Source organism: Amblyomma maculatum, chromosome 6 (assembly GCF_055883805.1).
Source record: "Amblyomma maculatum isolate TAMU_Amacu chromosome 6, ASM5588380v1, whole genome shotgun sequence".
Classification (NCBI taxonomy): domain Eukaryota; kingdom Metazoa; phylum Arthropoda; class Arachnida; order Ixodida; family Ixodidae; genus Amblyomma; species Amblyomma maculatum.
Genome location: NC_139349.1, coordinates 139,878,679 through 139,898,430, shown reverse-complemented (window position 1 = coordinate 139,898,430; position 19,752 = coordinate 139,878,679). Strand labels below are relative to the sequence as shown.

Sequence of the window (19,752 nt, the reverse complement as noted above, 5' to 3'; positions counted from 1 at the left end):
CAGTTAGCATATTTTCAAAAAATTTTAACACTTCTTCCTTCACGGCACAAGGGTACCGTTAAATATTTATTCAAATTTTGCTAAAATGTTTTTGGGAAATAAATTGTTTGAGAATGCATAATTCCTTATTCAAGCCTATGTGCTGGGAAAGGGAAAAGGGCAAAGGAAAAGGGAAAGGGGAAAAGGGGAAAAGTGTATTTCAATAATCTTTTAGACGTAATAGGTTTTAAAGAAAAAAACCTAGTGGAAGCCCAGGATCTTCCGGCTTAGTTACAAAGAATGAGTACGTCAAATCAGATGATGTCAACTACAAGAACGGTGGTTAGTCGACTGCATAATGGGCGACTGAGGCCTTAGAAGTGCTTGTCCTTGCCTCCAAATAAAGCCAACATGCAGATCATAGGGCTTTGGAAAAATAGGGTCTTGCATACGTTACTGCGATTCTCAGCTGAGCCCGCTGCTTGAGAATCAGATGCTTCCGAGACGGACATGGGGGCGGATGGCAAAGGGTGGGAAAGTGGCTAGGAGTACAGCAATGAGCGTGGTCCCTTGTGCGCGTTTCCCTTTCGTTTTCGTTGCCGCTTTTGTTCCTATGTTTCTGTGTGCCTGTTAGCGGCTTCGTGGTATGCACGCAGTAGTCACAAGTAAATCTCATGAGCACCTATTTTCTATTCACTCCTTCAGTTTTAAAGAAACGAAATATGGATAGGTCGGTGTGGTTGAGGAGACGGCGCTTTTTGTAAACCGCGAGCAGGAGGGAACTCAGGTGGTGGTACAAGCCGAACTGCATCCCGGCTTGTACATTCTGATGTCTGATTCACAACGGTTTCAGTATTTGCAGAGTTCTGTATCCTTTTTTTAGCGTATCGAATAACTATAAAATACACAATACACTAAAAACCTATTTTCGATACCGATGCTCCGATACTTTCAGTTTCAGCACGCGATACCTAATACCGATACATAAAATGTATCTAAATATAGTATTGAAGATGTATCGGCGATACTGCCTATGACTGCTCTGGATGAGAGTTAACAGGACAGTCACGAAGAAGAAAAAGCATAATGCCTTCAGAATCCTGCATCATCGTTTTCCGTAGATATAATTAAGCATGCCATGATTCTTCAGTGTACAGGCCGTCGTCTGGATATGATTAGGGAAAACAAATGTAGCTTTGCCGATATGTTTCTTTCGGTTGCCGACATTGTGTGCAAAGGTCCTTATGGCCTTCACTTTTTATTTAGTCAGCGACCCAATGTTAATATGTCAATCATGCTTCACCCTGAACAGACGATCTTCCGCCGAACATTGACTAAGTGTAATAGAGCTTGCCACACAGTTGCCTCATTTTGTTCTCATTTCATGCTGTTCTATAGTGCGTTCATTGTTATACCCATTACAAGAACTATAAAGTGCGTGCTAGTCAGCCAAGAGCTTTTTCTTCACCTCCAAGCGATGCCTTCGATTTTTCAGGCAACGGAGACTAACCTTAAACCATGGGTAAACAAATATAAATGTGTAGTTCGTGTTTTTCAGTCTGCGACGTAGAAGCCGTGCAGAAAAGACAACCACCGTGTCTCTGAAGCACTCCGAGTCGTAAAGGGATGCACCAAATAGACTCACCCGTGTGTTCAGTGCTGGTGGGGGAACTGCTGGCTGCACTTTCCGAAGAGGAGGGGGACAGGAAGCCACCAGCGGGAGTGGCGATGTTGCCACCTTGGGCTGAGAACCATGCAGATATTGTAGATAAGATACGCTTCCAAAAACTGCTGGGTGTACGACACCTACAGATTAGGTCTGTTGGTAATAAATCAATTAATCCCTGAAGGAGTAACAGTACCCGTGGTGACAAAAGTGAAAAAGAACACCAGCCAGAGTTAACCTACCCAACGGCTAACAATTTGCCTCAATTACGAAGTGTTGCAATTAGTTCCAGTCTACTCCATTTCTTCTAAGGTGTATTCACATACGATTATCACATGAGAACAGCAGGCCAGGCCTCTAGATTACGTAACCTACTGCTTGGGGAGCATGCAAAAACTGTCAGAATCAAACCCGAGGCTCGCTCACCCATTTGCTTGTAGGCTTGCCAACGAATCAACGTGTGGTCGCTGGTGTAGGCAGCGCAAAGTAGCTCGAAGAAATGATTAAGAGGCGAGGCAGGGGAGCTGCTGTTGCACCATCGGATTCATCTCCTTCTTCTTTCTTGTTAAATGGCACATGCCCACGAAGTGGGATTGTATTTTTTGTTCTTTTCGCCTCTGTGCATATGGCACGTATCTATAGTGAGGAACTGAGCATAAACTACAATGGCTGTTCTTGATCATTGTCTCATGGCACATGCCAATTATGGCAGAATGCTGTTGTGGTCTTGGACAATAGACCTTCAAACCTTCTGAGCTCGCCAGCGCCACGAAACCACAAGTAACTGCACCGCAAGATGGGATTACTATTGACCAGTGGAAGAGGAGAAGGGCACCTTTTATTGTGTTTGTCTTCTTTAGTGGAGCCCTCTGTCCGGGCCTCATGTGCAGCCTCTGTCCTGCAGGCACGCTAAAGCAGCTGATGCCGGTATTGCGGATTGATGCTCGAAAGAGCGGTCTTGACCAGTGTAAATCATATTGCGGTGAAGGAATAGCCAGTCTAACTTTGTGCGTCCGGGGAGCTTTGACGCGCAATGGCATCATACAGCATACGGACGTCTCTTCGCTCCGCATCCTTCAAAACGCAGTCACCGGAGGTCGTGCACATGAACTACCGCAGCCGGGAACAAGATAATGTTTTTAAAAATGCCATTTTTCTGCTATTTGTAATGGCGAAATCACTACTACACCAGGACTAACCACTCCTTGCTGCGTGTCGTGTCCATGTCCTTGGTCCCCGAGCCGAAGCTGCGCCTAACAGACGAAGAAGAAGAAGAAGAACGCTCGGTCACCCGCTGCTAATGCTTTCGCTCCTTATTCGGTTCACCAGCGTTGAAGTCTTCTAGTTTTAAGTAACTGTAAATCGATTTATAGACCAACACCGATCTATGACGTAAGCACGATGCAGTGGCGCTTCTGTCACCACGCTTGGCCGACTGGGGGTGAAACGTAGGATTAGCACCCATAAAATACATGGAACCGAAATATTTCAAAGCCGTTTTCTCATTTTACAGGGCACCTATAACATGGGTATTCGACACAGAGTAACCATAAACATCCCAGAATAGGTCGCGAAAGTATGAAATTTCATTACCGAAAGGAAGTATTTTTAAATCACTGCGAAACATATGGGGGTGCGAGTTAGGAAGGCGGCCTACAAAAACACATGCAAACACAACTTACCGCAACATTTTTCACGTTTCGCAGAGCACCAGAAGTGGTGGCCGGTCGTTAAACGTTGAAAAGCGCTTTGGAGAAGTGTGTTACAAAGTACGCTCCGTCATTGGGGAGGTAATCTACATTTAAAACCCTTTGCTGTATAGAATCTGAGTTAGATATACATTGCGGTAGCGTGGCCCATTAGAATATGTGTAAAGAACGGTTCGCAAAGACTCTGACTTCGTGCTTACGAATGTTAGTCGTTTGTTAAGAGCTGATGGATAACTTTAAGACCTTGAATATGTTAATGCAACAATATTTCGCGGCGGAGATCTCTGTAAAGTATATTTATCAATAACTATGTGTGACGCGTTTTAAGACAACCCCCCCCCCCCAAAAAAAAAAATAAGTAAATAAACCTCTTGGGTCTCGCCCAAGAGGTTTACTTTTTTTTGTGAACATCCTTTACCAGCCGATATCGCGTTGCATGTCGGAAGTAAAAAGAAAAAAAGGTTCCAAGTGCTGGCGACGCGCATCAGCCGCGTAAGTCAGTATAATGATGCTGTCGAGACACGGTTCATTTTGATAATTGAGAGGAATAAAACGCGAAATGACGCACACGAGCTCATTCTATTCCGAAAACATCAATCGTGGTTAAGTTGAGGTGGTAAGTATCAAATTTAATTCATATGTAGTTGCGTCACGATACTTGCATGTGGTGAGCAAGTCGTAAGCAAATATTTTGAGAGGCTTTATATTCCGATATACGTACACGCGCCGGATGGTCTGCGCCATACGGAAAAAAAAAAAAGAGGAGTTAACCGCACAGAAAGCGCAGAAAGATATATGAGAACCATAGCGATACCACGGGGAAAAAATAAGCGAGAAAATATTTACCTAGCACACATGCCCGTTGATTACCTTGCGCGCACCCACCTGATTTAAAATAATTGTATGCCTCCAGGGACTTGTACGCCTTGACGGTCTCTGCAGTTAAGCCAAACGGAGAAAAAATCAAATACCATACAATGGTTTCCATGCCCGATGGTGGAAGAGCGCCCGAGTCAGTCTGGAGGACTTCCCAATGTGTTTGAGGCACAGCAAATGGGTCCGGGTATACAACGCCGTCAACGTACAGCTTTTAATTGTACCACTGTTCATCAGATTCCGATTAGCTTTTAACCTAGTCCGACATTGCTGCAGCGCACATATACTTCCTCGCAAGTACTGCAAGTCTGACGACTTGCGGGACTGTTCACAGCACGATAAACTGACCGCGCACAGTTGCAGACGACCATGCCCCTCCGCCGCCGTCGCTAGCAGAGGTTCCGGAGCTGGAGGCGGCCGCGATGGGTATCGCAAGCGGTGCTATCGTCTGCTGCAATACGCGACTCTAGTTCGGTCCATATTGTCGTATGGTGCTTGATAACTGCTTTTTAAATGTAATTCTGTCCAGGATGTATCACTTGAGTGACAGTATCTTCAAGCTAATTTAACCCATGCGGCAGCATATCAAACTGTAAACAAAACTGCGCGATTCGCAACATAAGCCTTTTGGGGGTGTCCGGATTCACAACATAGATTATTAGGGGAGTTTTAAAAGTAGAATGCCTCTGCAATAACACAGCGTACTTTGTCACACACTTCTTCAAAGCGCTGGCCAACGTTTAACGACCGGGCACCACTTCTGGTGCTCTGCGAAACAAGAAAAATTTTGCAGTAAGTTGAATTTACTTGTGTTTCTATGGGTCGCCCTCCCAGCTCGCATCCCCATAGGTTTCACGCTGTTTTAAAAATACTTTGCCTCGGTAATCAGATTTCATACTTTCACAATCTGTTCTAGGATGTTTACGGTTACTCTGCACCGAATAACGACCTCATATGTGCCCTGAGAAATGAGAAAACGGCTTTGAAAGTTTTCAATTCCATGTATTCCTAAGGGCGTTAACCCTACTTTTAACCCCCAGTCGGCTGCGGCTTCGCGAGCGCCCCCTTTTGTTCGTAAAAAAGGTGTTGTTCTATAGGAAAGGCGCAGTATCTGTCGCATATATCCACGGGCCCCTCACCCACGCGAAAAGATGGGATTGAAGGCAGAGAGAGCAAGAGATGCCGTAGTGATGGGCTCCGGAACAATTTCGGCTGCCAGGGTACTATTGACGTGCGCTGACATCACAAAGCACACAGCGGCACTTAGCAGCACCACACTCGGGTTCGGATCCTGGTACTCAGTATCAGTTGGGACCCTCGCGGAGGCACAGTGGTTACGATTACAGGGTATTGAACCGTAAATAAGTAGTACAGGTTAAAACCCGACCGCCACAGCCTGCGGCAATATTAAAGGATAGCAACTCGGGTTTTACTGCTGGGACTGAGCGTCAGTCAGCTTCTTTAGAATCTACCGTTTCGTCTGCTGTGGCCTCTGTCATTGAAACGTCTATGCCAGCTGTGATGGAGCGCTTCTTTGTTTCTTTTGCGGGGACATTTTCTCAGATGCTTGTGGCAAGAATGGAGACGTTTCTCTAATCTTTGGCAACCGATGCCTCTGTAGTACTTGCTATGCCCGTCGTCTCCAACATAAATGCGCCTCCCAACAAAGAAGCCTACGCTACAATTAAGTCATTTATCAATTCTAAGGCCCCTGGCTCTCTCAGTTCCGGTGCTTCTATTTCAGAAATCGCTTGAGCATGCAGTAAGAGCAGGAGCTCTCCATTTCAAAATCTCCAGAATCAGCCCTCTTAATCTCGAGCTAAGAGAAATCGTTAGCGTGAGCCCCAGCGGACACATGATGTGCTGATGTCTACTCTTTGATTCAATACAGGCTTTGTAAAACTTTTGCCATAGGGTTTTCTTGGCAAAACCTATGGGCGTTAACCCTACTTTTAACCCCCAGTCGGCTGCGGCTTCGCGAGCGTCCCCTTTTGTTCGTAAACAAGCCTTGACCGCCTAGTAAAGAGCAGAGACATTAGTCTGCCAACCAAGATCCGTATAACTCGTGCTATGGTCTTTCCAGTTGTGATGTATGGATGCGAGAGTTGGACTGTAAAAAAAGGCTGACCGCCGAAGAATTGACGCGTTTGAATTGTGGTGCTGGCGAAGACTCTTGAGAGTTCCTTGGACTGCCAGAAGATCAAATCAGTCGATATTATCGACCATAAACCCTGCCTGCTCATTGGAGGGTCAAATTCAAAACTTAAAGCTCAGCTACTTTGGTCATCTGATGAGAAGAGAGGAGTCGCTGGAGAAAGATTTGATGTTGGGAAAGGTTGAGGGTCGCAGGAGAAGGGGTAGGCAGCGAACGCGATGGTTAGATGGCATCCTTAAGGCACTGCAGATGAAGTTATGTGATGTCAGGAAGATAGTGAGAGACCGGAAAGCGTGGCGTGACATGGTCCATAAGGTCACGAAGAGTCGGACACGACTGAACGACTGAACTGAACTGAAAAATTTTGCAACGGAACTGCCACTCATTTCTGGTTTTGATGATCTCCTCTGCTTACTACCTAAAATTCTCCGTGACAATATTTTAATTCAAGCGTCTCGGCTTTCATATCAAGAATGGTTCTCGCTTAACAACTTTCCCGCATTTAGATTAGATCACCCTGGCAGGTGCGGTGTGTTAGTGGTTTTAGTTTCTTCCAAGTTATGCCGTAAGGTTTCAGTTCCATTTCAATTAGTTTGTCAAGATTGTGAAAAGTTTGGTTTGGAGTTTACGCTACCCAGTTGTACCCCTTTCACTTTGGCCAATGCGTACTTTCCAGATGATGTTCTTTATACTTGGCAGCATGAATACTTTATTAAGTCGTTGTTCTCAAAACTTTCTATTAGGGGGTGATTTCAATTCGCATCATGTTTCTTGTTGTCTGAAACGGATTCTTGTGGGCATAAATTGTGGGACTGGATTCAGGACAATTGCCTTCATTGCCAGAATTCTGGGAATATCGCCTTCCTGTGGGGACAGTGCTCCTCAGCTCTGGATCTTTTATATCTTCAGGCCTTCTTATATCATCATGGGCGACCATAGATAGCGGAATCAGCAGTGATCATCTTCCTGTTACCTATAATCTACTTCTTTCAAAATCTGACTACAGGGCTCGCCAGAGACGCTTTTTAAATTATTGTAAATGCTAAACCGTTCTTCGATATTACCTTTCGTCTATTACCTTTTCTAACGCTCATTCACGGGCGGTGTCTGTGGTGTCATGGCTGCACGATGCGATTGAAGCGGCTGAGTTTTCTGTCGTCTCACCTAGTCAGCCCTCAAATTCCTCTTGGCGAGATCTTAACAACACTAGTGCTTATCGGTGCCGAATAGCTGCATGGAAGAGCCTGCATTATTATCAGTCCCCCTCTAATTGGTTACAGTACGTTTCATGCTGCCTTTTTTAGACGTGCTGTGTCATCAGCAAAGCAAAAAGATAATACTGATTTACATTACATTTGTTCTCATAGTAAGCACCGGAGTGCACTATTTCGTTTCCTGAGTTGTGCTAAATTTCCGCAGCAAGTAGTCTGGTCACATCTGTGGTACTGAGTCCTAGCGAGGCGCGGGTCTAGAAATTTGCTTTTCGTCGCCATGCCTAAGGCCGCTCTCGCTTTCCCGGTCGCTGCGACAGATTTTTGCGAAGCGACAATGTCATAATTAGCAATTTAAAAAGCAACAGCTTCAGCTCCAGGCCCTCACGGTATTACTGCTGGTATGCTAAAAATCCTATTCCAGATTTTTTTCACAGGAATTATTAAATGTTGTTAACTGTTCGCTAAAGTAATCCAGGATACCTAGCTCCTGGGAGCTTGCCAAAGTGGTTCTACTACTAAAGAATTAAAGCCTTGGCTAAGTCATTGACAATATCAAACCGTTTTCTTTAACTCCTATTCTGATGAAATAATACACAGCATAATTTATGCGCGCTTCTCTCTGTTCATTTCAAGAAATACAATTTTTTCTTCCAGATAGATTGGATTCCGTCCAGATTTCTCAATACGGTCTGCTTACATTGAACTGGAGAGGATAATTCGTCTGGCTCGTCGGTTTCGTGAAATTTCTGCTCTACTACCCTGCTCTACTAAACCTTAAAAAAGTGCTGATCACAGACTACTAATTTCACAATTGACAAAGTCTCAAATTCCGAACTACATAGTCGCTCGATTGAAAAATTTTTATCATGAAGGTTTTTTTTTACTGTTATCAGGGTGGCCTTTCATCTCGCACATTTTCTCAATCGAAAAGCATTCCTCAAGGTTCGGTTCGGTCCTGTCCCCTCTTTTAGTGAAAACAAAGGCATAGATAGGCGCTTTCTCTTTCAGAAGGCTTCTATCGAGAAAGCAGGGTTCCTATTATCGCGTCATTTAATTGCTTCTCAGGACGAAGAAATTGAGTAAAGCAACTTTGCAATGCACTTCCAGCTCTCAGTATTACGCCCTGTTCTCCCGGCGAACCTCTCTTCGCGGAAGGGTAGCGACCACCGCCACACAATGCGCACTTCTTTGTGCTGCTCATAATGCACCCCCGCCCCCACCCTCGATATCCCCTTCGTTTATTTCTGCCCCGTTCTCCCGTAAAGTGAAGCTTTAGGTCAAGTGCTTCAGGTTATCTACATAAATCATTTTTTAATCTTTTTCACCCTCTTTAAGCTTTAGGCCCGCTCTTTCGACAACAACACATGGAAGCTAAGGCATGTCTGTTCACATCCCTCTTTTAATACGGATTCCACCTTTGACGCGAATGGCTGGTTTCGCGACGTGTGGCTGAACAACACACGCCTGCTAGAGCTTGTAGAACGTTTAGAATTTATATTTGGAGCCCGCAGACTCAAACAATTATAAGTGTTCAACGCTGCTGAACATAATTTTGAGCGAAACCATTAACTGCGGGTTGCCGAGCGTTCTTATATTTTTTTCTTCTCCCTCAGGCCACATATAAATCCCGCTTTAAGCAACCCGTATGAACGTGCCTTAGTGGCCTATAGGGGTAACGTGAATGCCAGAGTCCTAGCCGGCTTATTCTGACATAACCGCCCCATGTGAAACCAGAGACCCAAGCTGGCAGCTCCTGCCAGCCCACATATAAATCCCCGCTTTACCCGAGACGTATGAACGTTCCGGACCTCACGTATCACGTGAGCACCTGCTGCGCCTCTAGCGCGCCACGCCGATCGCTTTTGTGTCACGTGGGGTGTGACGTCCCGCGCTGTGCCGTGGCTGCGATCCCGCTACGCCGACCACTTTAATTGGTAGCCCAGCCCTCACCCTAGTGTCACGGGGGGTGTGACGTCACAGCGTCACGTGGGTACGGCCGCGCTACGCTGACCGCTTGAGTTGGTAGCCCAGCTCTCACCCTAGTGTCCCGTGGGGTGTGACGTCTCAGCGTCACATGGTTGCGGCCGCGCCACGCTGAAGGCTCGAAATCTAGAGTAGTATTGCTTTCGCAATAAAAGCCATTTTTTTTCCGATGAAAGTAGCAAACTGATTTAAAGTCATGCCTGAAAGATGATATTATTGAATGGCACCTGCCAGTCTTCGCCGAATTGCATAATCAGCATTGGATTGCTTTGTTGGGCTCGATTGTATCCCTGGCATAGTCCACAGAAACGCGCTCGGCTATGAAATGCCTCGTAATGCCGATTGTCGTCTATTATATACTGATCAGAAAGTGAACAGCTAAACAATGAATCATCTGCATGTGCTGAGCTGTGCTATCTTTCTTGCCTGTTTATACGCTTTTGCGGTTTTTGGCACAAAGCAACTCCATGTATAGAACATAGAGCACCACAACATCATTTGATGCTCTCAAGGCAGAACAGCGCAAGCTAAACAGGGACAAGAAAGAAAGACGAGACCGACACAGCGAGACACACACAGAGATCCTTGAAGCAGTAAGCATCACGCATCTTAACAGAGCTTTTTGTGTCTTTTCTTCCTTTCCTGTCCCTATGCAGCTTGCGCTGTTCTGCCTTGAGATGAACCAACTAGCCCCCGCTGTGTTATTCAAGTTTATTGATGCTCTCAACTTACGTTGAGAACAACGCAGAGCAATGGAGAGGAAAATAAAAGGCGCAACGTTGAAAAATCTGACAGATGTGGTAAGGGAACAAAAGCGTGTTACTAACAGTCATAGCGAAAGGAACCAGAAGAAACGGGCGTGTGCAGGACACGAACTAGCAAGGCAACAGAACCATCTCCGCTAAATGTGACAGATTAGATTGTAAAGAGGAGGTGAGCGTACCAGAGAGGGGCAGAAAGATTGGTAGGTCTGTGAGAATAGAAAGCTTGCGAGATTATTAAGCGGCAGCTGGCAAGGGACCGTACTCGGCCCCTGTTTGATTGTCGTGCCTTCGGCTGCAGCGCACATTCGTTTTTCATGAAGAAAAAAATGTTTCTCAGACGCAGTTTCATTCTCCTACTTGAAGTAAAAGATATTTTGCAAATACATTTTGCAGTTGTGTCTGAAGAAATTCAAATGCAAAGATGCGATGAAGACTTTGAATTCAGTAAAAGGAAAGATGCCATTGACGCGAAATGAGTGCAGTCATGCTGATAAGTGGGTTCAATTGACTCCAATCTTCCTTCACTTCCATCTCAAGAATATAGATCTAGAAGGAAGGTAATAGTTTATACAATACTTAGCCTCTATTTAGAGAAAAACTTCAACCTTCAGCATCGCAATCTAATTGGGGAATAGCGAGCAAGCAAAGTAAGACACAGAATTCAAAATAACACTTAAGTCTTAACCTACTATGATTACAATACATTTTCATGAGAGCAGCAAAAAAGGTCATTTCAAGCTTTGCAGGTTAGCATGAATTTGATACATGCGGTGTGTATTTTCTTCGTGGTGCATCATCTGCAAGGTTCAAGCGCATGTACGTAAACTCCACTCATCTGCAAGCATGTCAGTGTTTGTTTAAAGAAAAATAAAAAAAAAGAAAAATGCAGCCGCAGCCAATAGGTGTTGAAATGCAAGATCTTAAGCTGTAATCCGTCGCAATCTCATTTCGCATGGATTTTGACGATGCGAATCGATTGCTACCATCCGCAGATGTATACGACCAGTGGTTCGCCAGGTACGCATCTAACTTCAAACGCAAATTTTTGAAGCGAAAGCTTCACTACCCGTGTCAGACCAGCTTCGCGTGGCTCCACATAGCCTAGTTCTGCGCATGCGCACGACGTCACAGCTAAGGCCAGCTGCGCAGCCCTCTCGTCAAGCTCTGCCAGCGTTGCCCAGCAACGCTTAAGAGGTGTGCGTCTCCTCTTCACTAAAAAAATTTGTCTCCACTGGGAATCGAACCTCCATCTCTCTGATCCCCAGCCTAGTTTTACAACTAACTGCCCCACGTCCGTTCTTTTTTTTATTTCCAACAAAATCAGCAAAAATCACACAAACACTACTTACATACGCTATATACATACGACACACTAAAATTCACGCATACAAAACAAAGGTTCTAGCCTTGAGAGCCACTCGCGAGGTTATGCTGCAGCTTCCTAGATTGCCCAAAACCTGTCCATGCTTTTCCGAAAATAAATTTTGGCAGACCTGGCCAGTCGATATAGACGAAGAAGCGGGCCGTGGCGTGGCTATGAGCGTTAGTGCTAGGAAGCGATTGGCGCGCAATTTGAAAGTAACAAAGACTAGAGTAGTTAATGAATTAATGAAGGCAAACGCCTTAGTGAGATCAAGTCCCATAATGGCTCTATATGAGGCATCATCTCGGCAGCGTTCATTAATTCCTGCTGTAATATGAGCATGACATCCTGTGAGCTTAAACCCGGCCTGTACCCTACCATCTCCACTAGCCAGAGTTCCTTGGTTTCTATATGCCTACAGCTTTTTAGTTGACCACTTTTTTCATGAGCTTTCACAGACAACAGGCGATATATACGGGCCTCATGTTGGATAGTTCAAGTTTCTTACCCGGCTTCGGAATAAGGATATTTCTGGATATTTTCCACTCTTCTGGGATTTCGGTCCCTTCCCAAATTTTATTCATTACTTCGCAAATGAAGTGTAAAGAGTCTTCATCCAGATTTTTAAGCATAGTGTTTGTGATGTTGTCTGGCCCTGGAGCAGATATGTTTTCGAGATCTTGCAGGACCACCCTAATTGCTGCTAATTCAATTGGAGCATCTATGGCTTTATTGTCGGGCCCGGTATAGCAAGGCAGAGGGGAGCCGAAATCCTAACATGTGCATGCTGTCCTTATTTTGTATAGCAGTTCCTCGTTTCCCCTTTAGAACTTATGCTTGATCTTACTCTGGTCTAGTCTGGTCCATCTCTTGGTGTTATCGGGATCGATGAGGTAGCGGAGGATAGCCCAGGTATTGGGAAGTCTCACGCTAAAGCTGATCCAATCACACACCTCGGCCCAGCTTCTTTCGGACAGATTGGTTGCGTACTGCTCAATTTGTTTATTGAACTTAGCAAGCCACCTTCTAGGATTTCTGTTCCATTTTTGAGTTTTCCACCTGCCCTCCAATTCTCTCTTGGATTTATGAGTTGTAGAGGTGTTTGTCTAATTTCAGGACTTGGAGATTTATTGCCTGTTTCCTAGTGAAAAATCCCGTATCGCGACAAACGGGTTTGAACTGGTCCTGTATTATCCCGTATAAATTTCATACCGGTGTGACCATTCCTGTATGAAGCCTAAACTGGTTTATATCGGACAGGTCATGTCCGGTATAAATCTCAATCCGGATGGTCCAGTCCGGTATAGAGTTAATACAGGGCAGACCATTTCTAATATGCATCTCATACATGACATCCCACTCCGGTATGGATACGAAACAGGGCCGACCAGTCCTTTATGAAGCTTAAATGGGTTTATATCGCACAGGTCATATCCGGTATGAATCTCAAACCGGACGGTCCAGTCCGGTATCGAGTTAAGACAGAGCAGACCCTTTCCATCGCGCTTTGCTTTTGCGTGTGCAACAGTCGCTGCAGCTTGTACGATCTTGCGGTGCATCTTCATATCTGCGACTGAAGATCTGCCACCTTCAATGCGAAAGTGCAAGCAAGAACGTAGCGCTTCGTTAGCGAGGATAAAAACGCTCGAGAATAAATGAAACATATCACTGACCATCGAAATATGCACAGGTCAGCCGGACATCGGGAGTCGCTTCCTCGAGTGTTTATGTATGCAAAACACTTGGTCAGAAGTAAATTCATTGACTTCGCGGATCCGCTGGCAGCAGGTGAAGCTAAAACAAGCAGTATTACAATTGTTGGTGCACCGCATACATCTATATGTAGTAAAAATTGCATGCGTTCGAAGACGATGACAAAACACATCAACACTAGTAAATTGTGACATTCTGAGGTTTGTCTGCAAGAAAGTGATACATTGTAAAGATGTAGGACACGGATAACCCTTCCTGACAGCCAGGAAAAAGATTCAGCGTGTTTAAAGGGCGATCGGTCAATTACGACCACAAACTCTACACCCTACAAAAATACACAAACTACAAAAGAGCAATGGCGACTACATAAGCAGAAATATAACCGTACCACCGTACCCTGCCGTGGTGTAGTGGTTGAAGTGCGTGCTTGCAGGCTAAGATCGAAGTTTGAATCACATGTAAATTTTTTCTTTTATATTTTCTTTCTCTTCTTCAAATGTAGTGGAGTTATTTTATAGCTCTGCATGCTTTTTCCAGCCTGGCGTCCAGTATTTTTCTGAAACAAGGGCCACGGACCATACAGGAATTTCCGGAATGAGAGCTCCGCGCGGTTTCATTTCGGTTCAGCCTGTGTCAATTAACCAGAAACCGGACGAACGCGTCATTTCTGGAACTGATACCGGGCAGAGTATTCCGCTTCTGAACAGAAGCCGGGCCGATCGACGAAGCTCAACCAGAATGACCATGCCGGACACGCCAGCGCACTAAATAAGCATGATACCAAACATATTATACAACTATTCTGTATATAAAGGGCACGCTTCGTTTCCCAAATACCTCGAAAATGCGAAGCCGTCGAAGTGTGCGCTAGCAAGCATATACGCACATCACGTCGCTTTTGCGCGTACAACAGTCGCTGCAGCTCGTACGATCTTGCGGTGCGTCTTCATATCTGCGACTGAAGATCTGCCGCCTTCAACGCGAAAGTGGAAGTAGGAACGTATCGTTTCGCTAGCGATGACAAAAAACTGTTCGAGAAAAAATAAACAAACATCGCTGACCATCGAAAGATGCGCAGATAGCCGCACACCGGGCGACGCGTTCTCGAATGTTTACATGTTGAAACCGCTCAGTCGGAAGTGTATTCGTTGACATTGATACTCCGCTGGTAGCACGTGGAGCTAAAATGTCAAGTATTACAAGTATTAGTGAACCGGATATCTATGTACGTAGGAAAACTTACAAGCATTCGTAGACGATGAAAAACACATCAGCACTAGTAAATTATAATATCTTGAGGTTTGTCTTCAATAAAGCGACGCATTATAAAGATACGGCAAATTTGTGAACCCTCGTGATAGCCTGAAAAGATATCCAGCACGTTTAAAGGGCGATCGGTGAATTACGGCGACAAATTATACAGCCAAGGAAAATATACAAAGTACGAAAGAGCAAAAGTATGTACATATACTGAATAATAACCACTTTAACCATATCCCGCCGTTTGTGTTGATTTTCTGTACAACAAAAAGTATTGGCGCACTATTAGTGTGTACGCTCCAATTGTTGTGGATGAGAGGGTAGCCTTTTTTCAAAACGTACAAAAGTACATCAGTTGTGAGAAATCCCTTATTGTCATGGGCGACTTTAACTGCGTCTTGAGAGGCTGCGATAAATCCAGTACAAGAGCGTTTAGGGACAGAAGTACTGAGGCTCTTTCAGAAATTATAGACACTAGCAACCTTGACGGCGTGGCGGAATGTTTAGAAGGACCGTGTTGTGTGAAGTTTACACATTTCCAGCGGTCAAGCCACGCGCGGCTGGATCGCATTTATGTGTCTACGGACGTCATATCAAAATGCAGTAGTTAAAATGTAGTGTCGATTTCATTTTCTGATCATTGTTTAGTGGAGTGCGGGATAGGGACAAAAAATCGAGGCAGTCAGTTTTCATGGGAGACTTGGAAATTAAATAATAAGCTCATTTCAGACGATATCTTTAGTAGGATAGTAAGCGAAGAAATTGACAAAATGAAGTCTAGAGAGGAGATGAAAATATGGCAGCAGTGGGAACTTTGCAAAGAGCAAATAAAGATAGCAGCAATCGAACGGTCAAGCTGTATACGACAAGAAGATAAGCGTGAGGAGGACAATTTAAGATCCTTGCTGGCTAGACTACTTGAAAAAGAAAGCGAAGAGCCTGGTAAATGGATGGACGATATTAGGAAAATAAAAACAGGATTGAACTGTTCGAAGAAGAGCGCTATCGTGGTGCGCTTGTGCGGGCGAAGGCGCAAGATATAGCTGCTGGAGAGACACCGTCGAAACGAGCCCTAGGAATCGAGAAGACGCGTGCTCAGAGAAACCACATTGAACTGATCGAATTGGGCGGGACGTTATCTACAGAAAGCGGTCATATTCTATTTGCAAGCTGCAGAGGTTAAGCTGCTGGCATATGCGGACGATGTGGCTGTATTCGCAGTGAATCGCGAAGGGGTAATCGAGACCATTTCGTCTGTAAAATAATTCACAAAAGTTTCCGGCAGTAAAGTTAGTTGGTCAAAGTCCCTGGGGCTTTGGCACGGAGAATGGCCAACGACGCCAGAGAAGTTCGCAAACATGTCCTGGGTGACAACACCAGTAAAGTACTTGGGAGTCCCACTAGATAGTTATCGCGATAGCGAATCGTACTGGAGGGCACAGACTCAAGCCATGCGGGAAAAGGTGGAGGGGTGGAAAGGGCAACAATTGTCAGTTTTTGCCAGGGCCACAGTGTGCAATATGTTTTTTTTGTCGAAGCTCTGGTAGGTGATGCAAGTGTTTCATTGTGCAAGGATGAACGTACAGAGACTGCACCGGATATTTCCCATTTTTTTGTGGGCAGCAGAATGGGAAAGATGTAGCCGGACCAGTTTGTTTAGGCGGGTGAAGGACGGTGGTCTGGGTTTGGGGCATTTATTTCTACGACAGATTGTCAGCAGATTTCTTTTTCTTCGCGATGTAAAAGATCCAGTTTTGCGTGCTGTGTGCCAATTAAAGCTCGGAAATGCACTGCCGGACTTTGTTGTCTCGACCGAAAGTGTATCGGGACGCATTTTTGGTTATTTTAGAGAAGTTATCGCTAGTGTGCGATTCCTGTCTGTTCGATTTTCGTGTGAATATTTTTCTTGTGTTGGCAGGAAGAAGCTGCACAAGGATTTGTGTGACGTAGTTCTTCCCAAACCAATGTACAGGGCCTTATACAGTGGAGGACCAGGACGCGACGTACTTAAGCGGATGAAAGCGATGCAGGTGCCGTCAAATGCAAAACCTTTTTTCTTTAAGTTACACACGGAAACACTGCCAGTAAAGAAGTTCTTGGAAAGGAAGAATTTATTTTTACCTTGGGTTTCGCATTGCCTAGTTTGTATACAGCCAGAAACTATAGACCACGTTTTCCTACATTGTTGGGAAGGGGTATACTTTTGGGATATTTTACAAAGGACTTTAAAAAAGGAATTTCCATTAGACTCGCATGGTATTAGGTACTTGCCAGTAGAGAATGAGGACGAGGTGCCTTTGGACCTTATTATGCTAATGGCCCTCCACTGTATTTGGTGCTCGAGAGTGCCAGGGTACCATTGCGATCCTGACGCACGGCCAGCACGGATTTATTTTCGGGAAGGCATGAATAGATATATTGAAATTCAGAATCTTGCCCCTGAAGCTCCCGAGTGGCTCGGAAGATTGGAGCCATTAGTGACCCTAAGAGAATCTTAGCATGACGACGCCACAACCCACCTGGATGATTGTTGTATTAATGAAAGCTCACTGTGCCCTGTAAGTGGTTTTGTGTATTGTGTCGAAGTCAGGCAATAAAGAAAAAATAGTGTAGATTAGCGCTTAAGGTGCCCGTCTAAAGACCATGAGGACCGAGGTTCGATTCCACACTTGGTCGTACATTTGTTATTTTTTTATTTTATTTATTATTTTAAATGTAGTCGTTTTATTTTATATTGTTGCACTCTTTTTCCACCCTGGCGACGCGTTTCTTTCCGGAAACGAGGGCCATCAACCATACAGGCCATTCCGGTATCAGAGCTCCGTGCGGTTTCATTCCGGACTTTCCTAGGCAGTATAGGAATTTCCTGAAATAGCCCCCCAATCCTTATCCCAGATTCTGTACAGTAAACCTGTATACGATTTTCTGTGCGAATTGTATATTTATTTTTTATTTTATTTATTTATACACAGCACCTACAGCGCCCCACAGGGGCATTATTGTAGGGGGAAACATCATAAATAAGAACTAACATCTAGTACACAATAAATTAGGCAAATGATGCGGTCTACACAGAATACAGAAAACCCAAGCACTGTGGAAGCAGAAACAAAGAAAAAATAAAAACCATTGTAGAAAGGCAAACATACCCTTAACACACACACACGCACACACAAAAAAACGATACATTTTAAAATACAGCACTGCTTAAAGAATAAATCTTTAGGCATAATCAACCTTGAAAAAAAATTAAAAAAAAAAAGCAAATAATACACTCGGACAACAATTATTGCACTTATATTGACAGGTGGCTTTGCAAATCGGTCAGTCAGAAACGATGTAGGAGGAGCGGTAGCGACCCGCGAAGGGAGACAGTTCCAGTCATGCACTGTTCGTGGGAAAAAACTATATTTAAATACGTTTATACGGCAGTTGTACTCGCGTACCTTAAGTGGGTGGTCAGTGCGGGCGGAAATGTAGCTGGGTTCATGAATGTATTTCTCTTTTGGAATTCCAGTTTTATTATTAAGCACACTATAAAAGAAAGAGAGTCTCAAATATTTGCGCCTGTTTTCAAGTAACGGCCATCCCAACTTCTCGCGCAAACCAGAAGAACTTTTTTGGAAATTATAATCGGCAGACACAAACCTAGCAGCCCGTTTCTGAACGCGCTCCACCTCCTCAATATTCAGTTTTGTATGCGGGTCCCAAACCGCGCAAGCATACTCAAGTATCGGACGTACACTAGACATGTATAATGTCTGCTTCAGCGTAAGGGGAGCGTCCTTAAAGTTACGTCTGAGAAAATTTAATGTGCGGCTGGCTTTAGCAGATATGTAATTTACGTGTGTATTCCATGATAGGTCAGTAGAAAAAAAGACTCCCAAGTACTTATAAGTTGAAACTGTGGATAATTCAGAGCTACCAAGGAAATAGTCTGTTTGGAGGAATTGTTTGTTTTTTGTAAACTGGACCAGATTACATTTGGAGATATTCAGCGCCATATTCCAGTTGTTGCACCAAGAAAATACAGAGTTGAGGTCATGCTGTAGTGAAATTGCATCTGCTTCGGAAGAAATGTTGCGGTAGACACAACAGTCATCAGCATAAAGTCTGATTTTACTTGAAATGTTACTACTGAGGTCATTTATAAAAATGAGAAAAAGAAGAGGGCCCAAAACCGACCCCTGCGGAACACCTGAAGTCACACCCACACTTTCCGAGCTGACACCGTCGATAACCACGCACTGTGTCCTTTCCGCAAGATACGCTTCAATCCAGGATAAGAGTGAGGTAGGAATATTTAATTCTGAAAGCTTCTGTAGCAACAGGTTGTGAGCAACTAAATCGAATGCTTTTCGAAAATCTAAAAAAATACAATCTACCTGACCGGCAGAGTTTAAGGAAACAGAAATGTCATGTGTGAATTCCACGAGCTGTGTTTCACATGAGAAGCCGGACCTAAATCCATGTTGTGTCGAACAGAAAAAGCTATTGTTTTGTAGATGGTTAATTAACTGAGTATAAATGACATGTTCCAGTGTTTTGCACGACACGCTCGTCAGCGATATGGGCCTATAGTTGCATGTTTTAGTTTTATCACCACTCTTATGAATCGGAACGACATGGCACTTCTCCAGTCAAGGGGTAAAGAAGAATTCTCTAATGATTTCTGAAATAAGGCCAGGTTTTTTCAGTAGGGTTCTTTCGTGGCCTCCTTTATACGCCGATTAAAATCTTTTTGCCAATCAGTCAGAGAAGGAGAGTACTCTGCAACGCCTCTGATGGACCTAATTTATCCCAATCTATTATTTTGCCTCGTATCACGGTATCCCGAAGATTAAATCTAAGCCGAATTCCTATGACCATATGGTCGCTGCCGTAGTGTTTTCCCGTGTTCCACCATTCAACTGGGCCGCACCTGTGAGTTAGTGTAAGATCCGGCGTGGTGTCTTTACAGACACTCTTATCCATGCGCGTGGGCGTCGCCGCATCCGTGATTAGAGAGAGCCCATTGGATAATATGGATTCAAACAGGACTTTCCCCTTCCGGCATAGTGCATCATATCT

The 19,752-nt window shown here is 44.5% G+C and overlaps 1 protein-coding gene across 1 annotated transcript in view; it reads right to left on the bottom strand.

Annotated features, from left to right (window-relative positions):
- LOC146186885 (uncharacterized) overlaps window positions 1-19,752 on the bottom strand; it is a 91,946-nt gene that overhangs the window by 47,568 nt on the left and 24,626 nt on the right. The window contains exons 2-3 of the mRNA XM_084608135.1: window positions 4,240-4,290; window positions 1,625-1,723 (exon numbers count right to left, since the gene is read on the bottom strand). Of these exons, the coding sequence (XP_084464261.1) occupies window positions 1,625-1,723; window positions 4,240-4,290 (150 nt within the window). The remainder of the gene's footprint in view (window positions 1-1,624; window positions 1,724-4,239; window positions 4,291-19,752) is intronic.